The sequence below is a fragment of the Perissodus microlepis genome, chromosome 19, assembly GCF_051167445.1.
Source record: "Perissodus microlepis isolate ML-2025 ecotype Zambia chromosome 19, ASM5116744v1, whole genome shotgun sequence".
Classification (NCBI taxonomy): Eukaryota; Metazoa; Chordata; class Actinopteri; order Cichliformes; family Cichlidae; genus Perissodus; species Perissodus microlepis.
In genome coordinates, this window is record NC_140479.1 from 15,284,249 (window position 1) to 15,300,075 (window position 15,827).

Sequence of the window (15,827 nt, forward strand, 5' to 3'; positions counted from 1 at the left end):
ATTTTCATATTTAAATTATGAAACCATCTGCAAGAGATATATTTGACCGATCACAGCCAGGTCCTGAAACAACAGCCAAGGAAGAGCAGCACCGGCTGTTTGCTTGCATTGTATTGGTCAGAGTCCTGAGTAAATGTAATGCTCTCCAAAGCTGCACCAAAGACGAGCATGCAACCCACACTAAAGTGCTGCTAGACCAGAAAATGGAGGGCCTCAGCTTCCCAAAGAGCATAGATAGGTCAAAAAATGTCGTCAAACGGATCAGCAGGGCTGTCCTCAGTGACCTTCAAAAGGTACTAACTGCTGAGAAACTGAAAAACACAATTACCACACCAGATCCTGCTGTGGACAGAATAATTGTGAAGGTTTTTCAGTTCTGTATGAACGAAATCCTCGAGCAGATTGCAAGGAGGCCAAGGGGTTTTTGGCGTGATGATGCCATCAAATTCCTAATTGTTGCTGCTGTATTTGTCTGTGCCATTCTTTTGGCGGCATTCCTCATCTGATAACAGAGGTAACAGCTGCAGATGGAAGTTTACAGCACATTTGCGTTAGTTCTCCTTAATTGTAGACCTTATTTGCTCCCAATAACAATTGTTTTCTCTACACATACGACCAAATTTCTTGGTGAGGAGGAGCTGTGCAGGACCTGGAACAATTGTAAGTTATAGTTATAAAAGAAAGAATATTAGGTAAGTGTAGATAACAGCAATGTTATGTTTGTCCATACTGCCTCCTGTTGCTGCTGTTACGGAGAGTTCCAGCAGGTGTCGCTGTGGTTCTCTCCAGGGGTTATGTGTACTTCCTGTTACGAGTGTACGGATGTTCATGTTGGCTGCTAATAAACGCCTGGCATACAGTTACAGCGGACTGATTATTATAAGCAAACCTACATGGTGTCAGAAGTGGGATGTGTTAGAAAGCCTGCACAGTCCAAGAAGAAAAGGGGAGCTGGTGAGGACGCCAAAAAAAGCAATCTCCGCACAACATGGCGGACGGATTCCGGCACCCAGATCCTCTCATCTTTGACGGCAACGTCGCTGAAAACTGGCGTAAGTTCAAGTGAATATGACGTCTTTATCGCCGCTGCCCACAGTGACAAAAATGCTAAGACTAAGGCCTATATACTCCTCAATCTGGTGGGACCAGAGGCCATTGAAAGAGAGCGATCATTCACGTATGCCCCCGCAGTCATATCAGCTGAAGGCATAGTAGAAGTTGCTGCGGAATCGAGGGAAGACCCCGCATGTCTAAAGAGAAAGTTCAGGGAGATCTGCAACCCAGAGACCAATGTCATAATGGAGAGGCATAACTTTAACAAAAGACAACAGAAACCCGGTGAAACCATTGAAGCATATGTGAGCATGTTAAAGAACATGGCCAGAACCTGCAGCTTTGGTGCACTACAAGACGAGTTAATCAGAGACAGATTAGTATGTGGTATGACCAGTGACAGCGTCAGACGTTCCCTGCTTAAAGAGACGGAACTCACTCTTGCCAAGGCGGTGCGTATATGCCAAATAAGCGAGCTCACAGATCAACATAGCAAAGCCCTCTCTACACCAAAGCACATTACATCTGCTAGTGTGGACACTGTACAGATGAAACATGGCAAGTTCAAAAGGAAAACAAATAAACTTTTAACGAACAGTCAAAATTGCAGAAACTGTGGCGGTTCGCATCCAGCCAAACGGGAGCAATGTCCTGCTTTCGGACAACAGTGTCACATCTGCAAAAAATACAATCATTACAAAAGACAATGCAGATCAGCAAAACCACATCACAGAGGCAAACAAGTGAACCAAATTTCAGAGGATGCTGACCCAGACAGTGATGAGACGTTTTGCATTGAGCACCTAACAATGGAGGGCGAGAACAATCACAACAAAGAAGGATACTGCACAGTCAAAGTTTTTGATAAGGCCCTCAAACTAAAAGTAGACACTGGGGCAAAGTGCAACGTAATCTCACTAGACACTTACAGAAACATCGGCAACAACGAAACCCTACCCAAGTCACAAAAACAGGTAAATCTCATTGCTTTCGGAGGCACGACGATCAAGACCACAGGCACAGTTACTCTCAAGTGCAAGCTAGCTGGACAGTTATATGACCTGCAATTCCAAGTTGTAAAACACGATGTGCAACCCATCATCGGATTAAAGGACAGCGTGCGAATGAAACTGGTTAGTTTCAGCAAGGAAGTCTACCAGGTTGACACAGATCAGGATGAGACACTGGCGCAGAAAGTGTTTCATGAATACACAGACCTGTTTAAAGATGAAGTCGGTGACTTACCTGTAACTTACTCAATGAAACTCACTCCAAACGTGTCACCTGTCGTTAACCCTCCAAGACGCGTTCCTGTTCCTATGCAGAAAAGAGTTAAAGAGGAACTCCAAAGAATGCAGGCCCTGGGGGTAACTGAACCAGTAGAGAGCCCACGGAATGGGTATCTAACATGGTCGCAACACACAAAAAGAATACAGATGATGTTCGTATCTGCATTGATCCAAGGGATCTGAACAAGGCACTAATGCGACCTCACCATCCCATGCGAACTGTAGAGGAAGTAGCTGCTCAGATGTCGGGAGCAACCATCTTCTCAGTTCTGGATGCAAAGAGCTCCTTCTGGCAAATCAAACTAGATCCTGCCTCATCTCTTCTCACTACATTTGCAACACCTTTCAGCAGATTCAAATTCCTGAGGATGCCCTTTGGCATCAACACCGCTTCTGAAGTCTTCCAGAGAGCCATGGAACAAATATTTATGGGATATCCATGCGCAGTGATTGTGGACGACATCCTAGTGGGAAGCAAAGGAATAGAGGAGCATGACAAAAATTTTAAAAAAGTTCTGGAGCGAGCCAGACAAGTAAAACTCAAACTGAATCCAAAAAAGTGCAAGTTCAGACTTAAAGAAGTGAGCTACGTGGGACACATATTCACTGACAAAGGACTAAAAGCAGATCCAACTAAAATCTCCGCGATCAACGAAATGCCACCACCAGAGGACAAGACGTCTCTCCAACGTTTCCTGGGAATGATCAATTACCTGGGCAAGTTCATCCCAAACTTGAGTGAACTGTCAGCACCACTTCGCCAGTTGCTTCACAAGGATGTGGTGTGGAGCTGGACTCAACATCAGCAGGATGCTTTCAACAAACTTAAAGCATGCCTCACTAGCCCACCAGTACTTCAATACTATGACATGCACAAGCCAGTGACTCTCACATGTGACGCTTCCCAGCATGGTCTAGGGGCTGCATGCCTTCAGGACGACAAACCTGTGGCATATGCATCAAGAACTTTAACTCCAATGGAGAGAAGGTATGCTCAGATAGAGAAGGAGTTACTAGCTGTAGTGTTCGCATGTTACAGGTTTTACGACTACATCTACGGAAAGCCAGTGGTGATTGAAACGGACCACCAGCCTTTGGTCACAATCCAAAACAAACCTTTCCACACAGTTCCAGCACGGCTACAGCGCATGATACAAAAGTTCAACTTGACTCTGGTGTACAAGAAAGGCAAACACCTTTACATCGCAGACACACTCTCTCGCACACCAACCCTGGATGAGCAGCCTCTAAAGGAAGAGGGGCGCGACTTCGAGGTAATGTCACTTCAGCTCATCTCACCAAAATGCCTACAAGAGCTCACCGAACACACCTCGAAGGACGCTACCCTACAGACACTTGTTCGCTACATCCAGCAGGGGTGGCCAAAACAAGCAAGTAGTGTGCCTATAGAAATAAAACCATTCTTCAGCTACCACGATAAACTAATCATCGACAACAATGTCATTATGAAAGGCAACAGAGCCATCGTTCCAGCATCACTACATGAAACCTATCTACAGGAACTACACAAGGGACATCCAGGAATGGAGTCTACAAAAAGGAGAGCAAGGGACAGCGTGTTCTGGCTGACAATAAACTCTGACATTGAGAACAAAGTCAAATCATGCAGCATTTGCAACAGTCTAAAGCCTCACCAACAAAAACAACCCCTGAAACTACACCAAATTCCTGATCTTCCCTGGTCCATCACAGCCACAGACATATTCGAATGGGACAACCGCCACTACCTTGTGCTCGTGGATTCATATTCTGGATGGTTTGAAATAGATAAACTTGAAAACCTAACATCTGCCTCAGTCATTAACAAACTCAAACACCACTTCTCAGTACATGGGATACCACAGAAACTGTACTCAGACAATGGCACCCAGTTTACCAGCCAGACCTTTCGTGAGTTTGCCACACACTGGGAGTTCATACATGTCACAAGCAGCCCTGAGTTCCCTCAGTCAAATGGACTCAGTGAAAGAGCTGTCCGGAGTGCTAAAAGACTCCTTGAAACATCAAAAAGAGATGGAACTGATTTCTATTTGAACCTGTTACATCTACGCAACACGGCACGAGACAACATTCTTGGCTCACCAGCACAGAGGCTGCTATCAAGACGAACGCGGTCAACCCTTCCTGTGTGCAAAAAACTGCTAACACCAACAGCAACCACTATCAAAACTCAACTCACAAAAAAGCGTAAAACTCAAAAACAGCACTACGACAAGTCCAGCAAGCTGCTCAGTCCATTAACACCAAACGAGGTGGTGAGATTACAAACACAGAGAGGACATGACAAGATTGGAGTTGTAAGTAAGGTATGTGCTGAACCTCGCTCTTATGTCGTTGAGTCGGGTGGAAAAGAATACAGGCGCAACAGACAACATCTTCTGCCTGTGAGCGAGCCTCAACCCGAAAAGCTCGCTACAACACAAGATGAACTGGACACATCTCGACGAGCGGATGAAACTGAACCTAATAAAACACAAACCAACAAACATGAAACAATTCAAGTTCAACTTGACCCACCACAACATGGCACAAAAGAGTCAGAACAGGTGATAACACCTACAAAATGCCAAGTACGCTCTGATGACAACTTGTACCGAACCAGAGCTGGTGGAGTGTCTAAACCGAATAGTAAATACGTGGATTAAAAGCACACTGCTGCTGTATTTTCTGTTTTGAAATGTGTTTTATCTCGTGTTATGTTATTGCATACTTGTCGCAGTTATGACAATGATTACTGTGAATTTCATTTTAAATTTGAACCTTCATTTTTGTTGTGTAATCCATAACCTGATGAGTTCTTCCATTATGGTGGTGTTGTTTGATTTGGGTTTGCCTGAAAAGTGCAAAACTAAGAAGAAAAAAAAAAACTGAAAAGGGGGATGTAGATAACAGCAATGTTATGTTTGTCCATACTGCCTCCTGTTGCTGCTGTTACGGAGAGTTCCAGCAGGTGTTGCTGTGGTTCTCTCTAGGGGTAATGTGTAGTTCCTGTTACGAGTGTACGGATGTTCATGTTGGCTGCTAATAAACGCCTGGCATACAGTTACAGCGGACTGATTATTATAAGCAAACCTACAGTAAGGGAGTCATCTTCCTTACAATACAGCTAAATTGTCAGTGAACATTTATCGCCACCTGGTCGCGACAGATGGCCACCCCTTCCTGGGCCCGGTTCTGTCGGAGGTTTCCCCCAAAGGGTTTTTTTTCCTCCCCGCTGTCACCAAGTGCTTGCTCATAGGGGATTTGGGGGCTTTTTCTTTTTTAAATGTTCACTGGCATCTCGCAAATATGTTTTAAATGGATGATTCCTCAAATAGGTTTGGCATAGCTCGCAAACATATTTGCGAGCTATGTTTTAAATGGATGATTCCTCATCCATTTAAAATGAAAAAAGAATATTGGAAAAAATACATGTCTCATTGTTTCATATAGATTTCAAATAACATACCATTTGATGTCAACATATATTTGTTACATTTGCAGTGCTCATAGTCTTATATTCTTATGATTCTGTTCATTTTACGAGTATATCCTTCTGCCTTGCTTCACATATTTACTGCTGCTTGGCTAGCTTTAATCATGCCAGCATGAGCACAGGCAGAAACAGGTACCAATCAGAGATATCACATGTAGCTTGTGTTTATGTTCAGAGTGACATCTGATTTAAAAGCAGGGAGGAAAGGACACTGAGATGTTCAGATGTTTTCAAACTCTATTTTTTTTTTCTTTTGTCATTACTCAAAAGATCTACTTTTCAACTTTCAAACTTCTGTGTCAATATCAGTTTTCAACAGTTCTGCACTTTTGTTTTCAAGTGAAAAACTCTCTTTTTCAGCTTATTCAACATTTTTAACTTAACATTCAGCAATCATTTTTGAGGCAACAATTTTGCATAGTTTTTTTTTTTTTTAAGTTCTATGAACTAATTAGATTTTACAATGCAACAGCTACAGTTGCCCTGGGGAAATCGAGCAAAGGAAACAGGGTCTAGCTGGGTCTGGACTGATTGGTCCAGTGGTTTGTAGAAACGTACTCCATTTCTTTCATCACAGCTGTCCTGTGCCAGATGAGGCAGACATTATGTCAGAAACATCAGGAACCCTGAAGTTCATTCCAGTAATCAAATAGGACCCAGCAGCTCCCTCAGAGGGAAGAATTGTTTTTATTTATTTTTGTTTTCTTTTTTTGTTCTGAGACATGTGAAGCTAGAGACACCAGTAACCATAGTCAGTTGTCTTCCAGGGGCCAGAGCAGGTGACAATGAGGGAAATTTAAAACTGCTGGCTGAGGGTAAATGTAAATTCAGTAAAATTAAAAGGCAGTAATGACACCCGGTTACGTCAGTCGGAGGTCATGAAAATCAATATTGAATTGGTGTGTAACTTTACCAGAACAATATTGGGCTCTGTAGTTTTCTCTGGTCCCCTCCCCAATTGGACCAGGAGTCACATGTTTAGCCACATGTTCTCCTTATATTTCTGTCTGTCTGAGTGGAGTCCAAAAAACAATGTGGGTTTTATCAATAATTGGGAAACTTTCTGGGGCCTCTGGATGTCTGGGGCCTGGATCTCCTCCATACCTGCTTCATGCCCTGAGGGACGGGGCTATGGCTCCCCACACTCCCTAGCAGATCGTTACATGGAGAAACTTTTTGAATACAAGCGTGCTGATCCACACAGGTGTGCACACAGATGTACACACGGGTGTTCACAGACACAAACTACACTTTTCTTGGCTGCTACCTCAAAGCACATTGTGCGCTGTCGATCTTGCGTACTGCACAATAACATGTAATATTTAGTATCTACTGTTATCTACTGTTAGCTAGTTTATTGTGATGGTGTTGTATTTATTATGTTGCTCTTTTTTGTTTGTTTTCTCTTCTGTTTTTTCTTATCTCCATCCAGATGTTTTGTTTCTTTTTCTTTTTTTTCTTTCCCCCCCTTTCTCAACGTCTCTTCTCCCCTCTATTTTTCTTTCTCTCCCTCTCTTTCTTTCATTCTTTCTCCCTGTCCTATCCCCCAGGCATGTCTCTCCCGTCTGTAACAACTGAAAATAAAATAAATACATAATTATAATAAAGGTCAATCAAATGGACCAATATGGCATGGCCATGATGATCCAATTGGTAAAGTAAATCTGCTTGGCATCTTTCTTGGCCTTCAGACAACAATTCTGATGGCTAAAGATCCAAAGGGGACAGGCAAAAAAAAAAAGAAAAAAAAAAAGAAAAGAATAAATAAATAAATAATAATTGGGAAACTTTCTGGAGGAAACCTGGTCTTGTTAGGAGTTATGGCATCTATCCCACGTTGGATGGAGCAGCTCTCATTTCTACAAATCTGGCCAAATTTATTAAACCCCCCAAAATGTGACTATCCAAAGTTAGGGCCAGGAAGCAAAGTTGCAGTCTTACACACCTCTCTGCAGCTTCTCTCCTCCTGTTATCTCCCTAAAAATTCCATCCCTTTAGCAGCTCGCAAACAGGCAAAAAAATAAACTAAAAACCACCGAAAAAATGACTTAAACATAAAAAATCACAACTGATATGTATGTGTCACTCCATACATATCAGTTGTCCACCTAGGTGGACATGTGAAAAGTTTTTTGAAAAGTACGTTTAAAAAAATGTTAAAAAAAATAGTTCAAAAATCTTTTTTTCATGCCTAAAGATGAATAAAAATTCTTAAGAAAAAAAATCCTGATTGAGGTTGTCGTAATTTATGCATGAAACAGTGTTTCCTGAAAACCCTCTCCTGTCTGATCATTTCCTGATAACATTTTAATTATCAATAATTGATTACACGGCAGTGGGGAGTCGAGTTCATCAAAGTAGATGTCTTTCTGAAAGTGCTAACTAAGTTTAAGAATATAATCCACCCACTGTTATCATTTTCAATGCCCTTCGTCCTCTTCATCTGCCCACAGAAGTTAATTATCTTGTTAATAATTTTGTCTCCTCACTACGTATGACACTGGATACTGTAGCACCAGGGAAAAAAAGAGCATCAAATCAGAAGTACTTGACTCCCTGGTATAATTCTCAAACACATAGCCATTGCACAGCAGCTTTACACTAATGGACCTGCAAAGTGTTGGACTGATGCCAACACAAACCAGGTCCCTGACAATAAGAAAACAGCAGTTGTTGTGCACAGCATGTTGGGGTCAACATATAACATGTGAGTCAAGCGCTTCACACATGAACTCAAAACCTCTTTGAATAAATGTTCTGTGTTATTAACCAATATTTTCCGGTAATAGAAAAATTGAAAGTTCTGTTTATATTACCATTTCCAAGCACTTCTTTTCACTTATTATGACTCATTTGTTTTATATATAAGATATTGTTTATATTGTTTGCTTCTGTGTTTTGTGTGAATGTACTTCTTTATATCCTTAAACATACAATTACAACCTAGTACACCATTTGCTCAAAAATGCGTAAATTATAATTTATCAAATTAATCTGTGCTTAGTACACAACAATTAATGTTAAATATTCTTTTATTCTCCTCAACTCAAACACTATACTAAAATATAATGACAGCGTCCATCTCATCATAAAACAACTAAACAGCTAATACACGAGGACATGAACAAAATAACTCAGAAACTTTCAAATTTGAGCATTTTCATTTCCTTGAAATCAGGTTCCTCTCATGTAAATGTGTTTATATACATTCATTCAAGTGGCTCCCAAGTGTTTTCTTCAAACAGGACACCCAACAAACAATAAATGTCATTTTTAACGATATGTTCACATTTAATAATACCCAGAGTACCTTTAAGTTAGAATCACTGCCTTGTGGTTGTTTTGCCTCAGCCAAACAGTTAAGGTGTGGTTTACATCCATGTCTGTCCACTTATGATACAGTATACACACATAGTCAGTTATAGCCACTCACCTTTAATTACTGAATTGCATTTACTTCATCAGTGACGGAGCTGTAATTTGCCATTATTTGAATACATTTGAACTGAAAACATTTGAAGGTCACTTTGTGAAATTCTCAGAGATGTTTTTTCATTATTGTGTAAGCAATCATCAAACAAAAAACGTTTTATCAGTAAGTTGCTTAATCGAAATTATTTCAGTGCAGAATAAACTTCAGTTGGTGTATCTTTAAAAAATAATTTTCATCTGGTTTTGTGGGATATAAACTACTTCAGATCACCTTTGGATATTTTGGATAGAACTCAGTTTTGTTACACCTGACAGCAGCCCTTTCCACTACTCTCCAAAGCTTTCTGTGAATCATTTTATATTATTTAATTGAATTTGGATCATCTGTACTAATCGTCAACATCATTGGTCTCAAATTTGTTGCAGCTGATCTGTTTAAAGAATTTGGCTAGTTGCCTAGTTAGAAATTAGAAGTTAGAGGGTGCATAATAGAGAAAGATATCTATTTTTATTTTTATTTTTATAAAGATATTTCAACAACAGTTTCATACTACAAATTCACAGGATATAAAGTGATTGGTGCTCAAAATATCCTGCTGGGAACATTTATAGAGCCCCTGGTTGAGCGACATGAGTGAAGATCTGATATTTTACTTTTTATCTAAACCAACGAGAAAAAATGTGACAAACTCATTTCCCTTATACGAACAGTCAACGGAACAATTCAGCGTGCCCTCAAAACTATACGGACCACTTTGAGTGTGGGACCTTTTCAGGAAATGCATCTCAGATGTCACCTGTTTGTTGTTTGAACCTGTAACATGGGCTTGTAGTCTGAGGGAGAGTTATGTTTAATTTAAAGTTGCTGCAGAAAAACAAAACGGTGAAATATGGAATCCCTATGCTTGTAAGTAAATTTTATGCGACGATATTTACGGAGACTAAGCAGTTTGAGCTAATATTTGCTAGCAGCTTAGCTGTTTTATGAATGCATGACCCCACCGTGGTGCGTGTAAATGACTTATTTAACCAGTTCACTCCTAATATTGAAGTAAGATCTTGTATCTGGAACTTCATAATAGTATTAGTTGTTTTTTCATTTTGTCTTAGTTATAGTTTAATTGCGTGTTAATGCCCAATTTGGGCATTTCCTTTCTTCGCTGTAACGATATTTATCTTTAATCGTGACTGTTTAACAGTATTTCAAACCGAATCCCAGGCTTCTATAGTTTCACTTTTTTAGGTATACAAATGTGAGTCGAAGCATCTTAAAGGTTGTAGTGCTTGGTTTTGTTGACAGTTTTAGGAAGGAAGCTGTATTTGTTCGTCTGGTAGGCCTACAGGCCCATACAGTGGACTAAATCCTTAAGGTTTTAGATAGTTAACAATTCTTGTTCTGTTTTGAAAGTCTTGAAAGCTACAGTGACTGTAGCATTTATTTTCTTATTTATTTATATCCACTTTAACGAGAAATACCTAAGTCATACCATAAAGTACTGTGCAAAGGTCTCGAACCATTCCTGGATTCTTTATATTTTGCCTCCAAGGAGCCAAACTTCTTGTTTTTCTTGAAAGTGGTCTTCAGGTTTTCTGAAGGTCTTTCAAATTTTTTCTTTGGACATCGACTGCTTTGTTCCCACTCATTTTCAGTCGAGTCCTTGTACTTGATCATTTTAAGAGGAATGTTGTTTTTTTTTAAGCCCCTTAACACTCACCTATTAATCATTCAAGCATAAAAAAGCCATCTAATCGAAAATATGATCCAGTGTTGTGTCTATACATAACAGAAAACAAAGTAACAAACTAAAAACAAGGCTTTTTTTCTTTACTAGTGCCATGTTACAAAAACATAGTTTTCCCTTTTTCTTTAGTTGAATCTATGAAAATGTCAAAGGTCCAGTAAACTAGAAAATTGGAAGACAAACGAGTTCTCAGATCTGAACATGCTCTACAGCCCATAAACAGTGTCCGAAAGTCATATCCTTACGAAATAAGGGAAATAATCGGTCAAGGACATGACAGATGACCTCACAGGTGCATTTCACCCTTCAGATCCATCTACTGTTCACCTCATCATAAATGGTGTCACTGGCTGTCAGGAAGCCATTCTTAAGGAAGGGAAACAGGAGTCATCCTGAAAATCATTGACAACAGGTCTGTTGCAGTAATGAATAGAAATCTTATCAAATTATTGGTTTAAACTGTCACCAATATGTGCAGAGGACCTCAGGAGACAGGTACAACAATCTGTTAAACATTGTAGAGGTCTGTCATGGTTTGGGACTTCAGTTCAGCCAGTGGTGTTGGAGATCTTCTCAAAACTGATGGAATTATGAACACAGAAAGTTACCATCAGATTTGATCCATCATGAGAAAGCACGTGATTGGCAACAGCTTCATTTTTTCTGCTTTATATACTGTATTTACATGTGTGTTTATTTCAATAAATTGCTTGCTGCTATTTACTGATTTACCTAGCAAAATATAACAAAGTGTGGAGTGCTTCCAGACTTTTGCATGGTGCTGTAGATAACCACAATGCTTATGGTTCCATTCTCTTATATTTCTTATTTCAGTTGCTGGTAGTTGGTGGTTCCTTTGGCTTGCGGGAGTTCACACAAATCCGGTATGATTCCCAGAAGATCAGAAAAAGGGTTTGTAGTTTGATTCCTTTTGTATTTTAAGAAGAAGAAAAAGGATTTGGTCAAGGTTTATTCAAAGTCAGTTAATTATCAGTTACATTTAAACTCCCAGATCTTTATGGTTACATAAACTGTTAAGTGGGAAAACCCCTTCCTATACAATGTAATTAAGTGTACAGCTGGCCGGTAAAATAATTTCTCACTGTACAATACAGTAGACAGTGTGCAAGTTCTCCACCCAGTGGTTGGAACTGTAATTGCAGCAGATTTCCTCCCAAGTGTAAGGTGTCAAAACAAAACACACTTTGTCTCATTGTTAAGACTCCTGGATTGTTACAGATCAGTACAGTGTGGTCAAGTTTTAAGACATCTGAATTGAATACTTAGTCTACCCATCTATTCAGACAAGCGGTAGAGTCGGTAGAAGAGCAAGCTGGGAGAACAAGCTCTAATAATACATTAAATGACAACCAATTCATTAAAATGATAAAAGGTTGGGCATTTATTAGAAGGCATTACAGTCTGATAAGCTGGCTGTGAGGGGAAGTAACCGTTTTGTGCTATTTTATTTCAACATACGTTGATGCGTGATACCTGGGTGGGAGCCAGATAGCAGGGACTTCTTTTCTTATTACTGTCCATGTGAAGCAGCACTAGACTGATGATGATGATCATCATCATCATGGTGGAGGAGGAGGAGGAGGGCATTGGGCCCCTGGCACTGTGCCTGTGCAGCAGCCCCCACACTTATCACTCTCTTCTGATTGGGCCTGCAGCAAAGAGAGTCTTGTTCCTCTCTCTCTGACACCGTGGAGTAAATGTTGAACTCTGCTGTGTGTGTGTGGTTTCATGTATAATTTAATGCATTACATATCTAAAAAGTTGTATGCTCATGATTAAAACCACTCTTACTGTTTTTAGCTAGCCTGTTATCGGCCAGTTTCATTATTTTGTTCTCGCAGAGAAGTGCTCACTTAAGTCAGTGAAACCACTCAGAGTAAGTCACTGTGTGATCCAATTTGCATCTTCCCTTCAATGATTCGATTTAGCCTGGTGGCAGAGATGAACCTGAATGCCTTTTTTATTCCCTTTTCAGATTTTTGTGAACTTTCTTTATTTCTGACATACCCAGTTTGTACCCAGTTTCAGCTGCTAACACCTCCACAGCAGGTACCTGACTAACTTAGGCAATTAATTCCCTGGTGTCAATGCTCTAGAATATTCTATATGTTATTAATAGGCTGTAGTAATGTAGGTCTAATTTTAAATCAATCATGGTGTTATGAAACTCATCAGTCAGCTGTGTAACTGCAGCATTATTGCTGTGAAATATTAGAACTCATTAAAAGTAATGATTCAGAATGGGATTCATTTCAGCCCTATTCTCAGGCAAAATCAATTTGAATTGCAAAGTCCTCATAGCTCGACTGGACTCAACTCTCTCTCCAATAACCTTCTTATATGTATATGTGTGTGTGTGTGTGTGTGCATGTGTGTATATGTAACTGAACTGGGTAATGTTGATGGCAATTCAAGGAGAACAATTTGTACAGTAAAACAGGGTAAATTGGATCCTCCCTCTGGGTTTAGAGAGTTCTACACCGGTGAGACAAAGTGTAGAGTGTTTCTTACTTCTATTTATAGTCACAAGAAAAGTAGTTCACCTCTTCTGCATATGTCATCTTTTAAATAGCATAATACATAATATTTAATAACATTGTGGGAAATGAAATGGTGACCTCATTTGCAAGTTGCAACTGTACAAACCTTCTCTTACCTCATTTTAGTACTTTTAATTTCCTCTTAACAAACTATCTACAAATCAGTCATTCAAGCACGGGGAGCCTTTGCATAATCTCTTTATTTCTTACTGTTGGAATTTAATTCTGTGACGCTGTGACAGCTAAGTAAACATTTTGTTTCCCCTCTTTTTTCCCCCATCCTGCAGTTGGATCCTTCACTGGAGGCTAAAGTGAACATCCAGAGGCAGCCGGTCATACTGGAAGAAGAGTACGAGGTAAGGGGAACAAGGCTGTGAGACTAGCAGTGGAATAGATCAAAGACTCTGACTTGTGTAGTGTGTCTGCAAGAAAGCTGGGAGAGCAAAAATCATGCTTTTAAGTGTCAAAATGCCTCACTGACAGAATTTTTGGTGCATTGTTAAAAATTTTAAGTACCAGGTTAATTTACAGGAAAGATTGACAAGATAGTGAAACCTGCTGTGATGTATGGTTCGGAGAAAGTGGCACAGACAAGACAGGAGCTGGAGGTGTGGCAGAGGAAGACATGCAGAAAGTGAAGATTTGGATGTGGACAAGATTGAAAATTAGTACATCGGAGGGACAGCACAGATTGAGTGGCTTGGAGACAACGCTGAGATGGTTTGAGGATGGTGGATGTATTAGACAAAAATGTTAAATATGGAGCTCAATAAGGCAAGAGGAGAGTTTGTGTGACAGAGGAGGATGTTAGCATAGGATGAGATGGGGGCAGATGATCCTCTTTTATATATATATATTTTTTTTTCATTCAAGGCATCTTGGAGTTTAACTCTGCCTCTTGTGGGTTTTTTGCTCTGCAGAAGCTAAAGGAGATGAATTTGGACGAATGGAAGAACATCCGTGGCCCTCGTCCCTGGGAGGACTCCAGGGAGTACCAGGAGCAGCAGCAGCGCAGGAAGCTAAGCAATAAAGACTGAGACTGGAGGACATCAGGCTGAGCAGGCACACACACAAATACACACCGTGAACATTACAAGAATGAACTGTGGAGAGACCTGAGATTCAGTTATGGTAGTCTCTGCAGCTTCAGGGCCTGGACTCTTTTGTCTTTGCTTGTGCAGGAATTCAGACTTGGGGAATATACATTAATAGGCGATAATGGTTTCTTCTGGTTGTAACACGTTCACAGCTATTAGTCAGACTGATGTATCATCAAGACGATTTCTGCTGTTCACAGATAAATTCATGTGGTGTCCAATATTAAGTAATATTATTATTAATTTTCAGATATAATGCAGTCATAAAACACATGCTGTCTCCATTGTTTTCAGCACGTGGAGCAGAGTAGGCTTCACACCTGAATACGTGGTGGTGCAGAGTCAAGCGGTGTTTTCTGATTTGCTGGGAAGTTGATAAACAATGACTTTATCATCATTTTTTTTACACCGCTCAAGCTGTCCATTACTACTATTATTATGCCATAGAAGCAAAACTGGTGTTATAATTAAAAAAAAGTTGATACTTATAATTTAATGCACAAATATAAATCAGGTGTCACCTGTCTCAGCCAGCAGGTGGCCCATCTGTGTCCTGCTGCATCTTCCACAAAGAAAGGATTATATATCCATGTATGATTTACATGACTCAATAAATTATTGTTGTTTATCCACAGTGTTGCCTTCACTTTCATTTTGTTTTTGACAAAAGCCGGTGGATGTGGTGGGTCTTTGTTTACAATGGTATTGCATTGATTTACCAGTTGGAAGCATAAAGGAATAAATAAGAGAACAGTCCAGCCTTTCCTCGGGCTTTATACTTCTCGACAGTAATCTGTTTTTCTGACAGTTATTACTTTGCACTGCAGTGGATTTATTGTGCTTATAATAGAAATAGTATTACCTTTTTGCTTTTTTGGTCCTAAAAACAAAAGAACATGATATTTTCTGTATGCAACAATGGCCCTAGATTCGTACGTTTAGGTAATGTGTGGGTGAGTGACAGATAATGCATGTGCTGCCTCATCTCATTCAGCTGTGAAATGAGATGTAATGAATATTCTTCAGGCGCATGAAAATGTCTTGGGATACATTTTCCGCAATCCCTTTTTTACGTTCCTGACTTTTGAGCTGTTTTAATACAGAGTGTTCTTGGGCTCAGGAAACAAACAGCAGATCCTATGTGAGGGTTATTTTTC

At 40.1% G+C, this 15,827-nt stretch overlaps 1 protein-coding gene across 3 annotated transcripts; it reads left to right on the top strand.

Moving 5' to 3' along the window:
* On the top strand, positions 1-15,304 carry cox16 (cytochrome c oxidase assembly factor COX16). Of its 3 annotated transcripts, none has more exons than XM_084914562.1 (4): positions 1-1,052; positions 11,847-11,924; positions 13,861-13,929; positions 14,494-15,304. In XM_084914562.1, the coding sequence occupies exons 1-4, from the start codon at positions 894-896 to the stop codon at positions 14,608-14,610; spliced, it is 423 nt and encodes a 140-aa protein (XP_084770688.1). In that variant the 5' UTR covers positions 1-893; the 3' UTR covers positions 14,611-15,304. The 3 variants fall into 3 exon arrangements, with proteins under 3 accessions (XP_084770688.1, XP_084770690.1, XP_084770689.1); XM_084914564.1 differs by having other exon boundaries at positions 889-1,052; positions 11,847-11,896; XM_084914563.1 differs by lacking the exon at positions 1-1,052 and adding an exon at positions 10,007-10,177.
* The last annotated feature ends 523 nt before the right edge of the window (positions 15,305-15,827 follow it).

Coding starts and splice junctions, on each gene's coding strand:
- cox16 (XM_084914562.1), top strand. CDS start 894: ATGGTGTCAGAAGTGGGATGTGTTAGAAAGCCTGCACAGTCCAAGAAG. Junction 11,925..13,860: donor CCCAGAAGATCAGAAAAAGG/GTTTGTAGTTTG, acceptor CCCATCCTGCAG/TTGGATCCTTCACTGGAGGC. Junction 13,930..14,493: donor TACTGGAAGAAGAGTACGAG/GTAAGGGGAACA, acceptor TTTGCTCTGCAG/AAGCTAAAGGAGATGAATTT.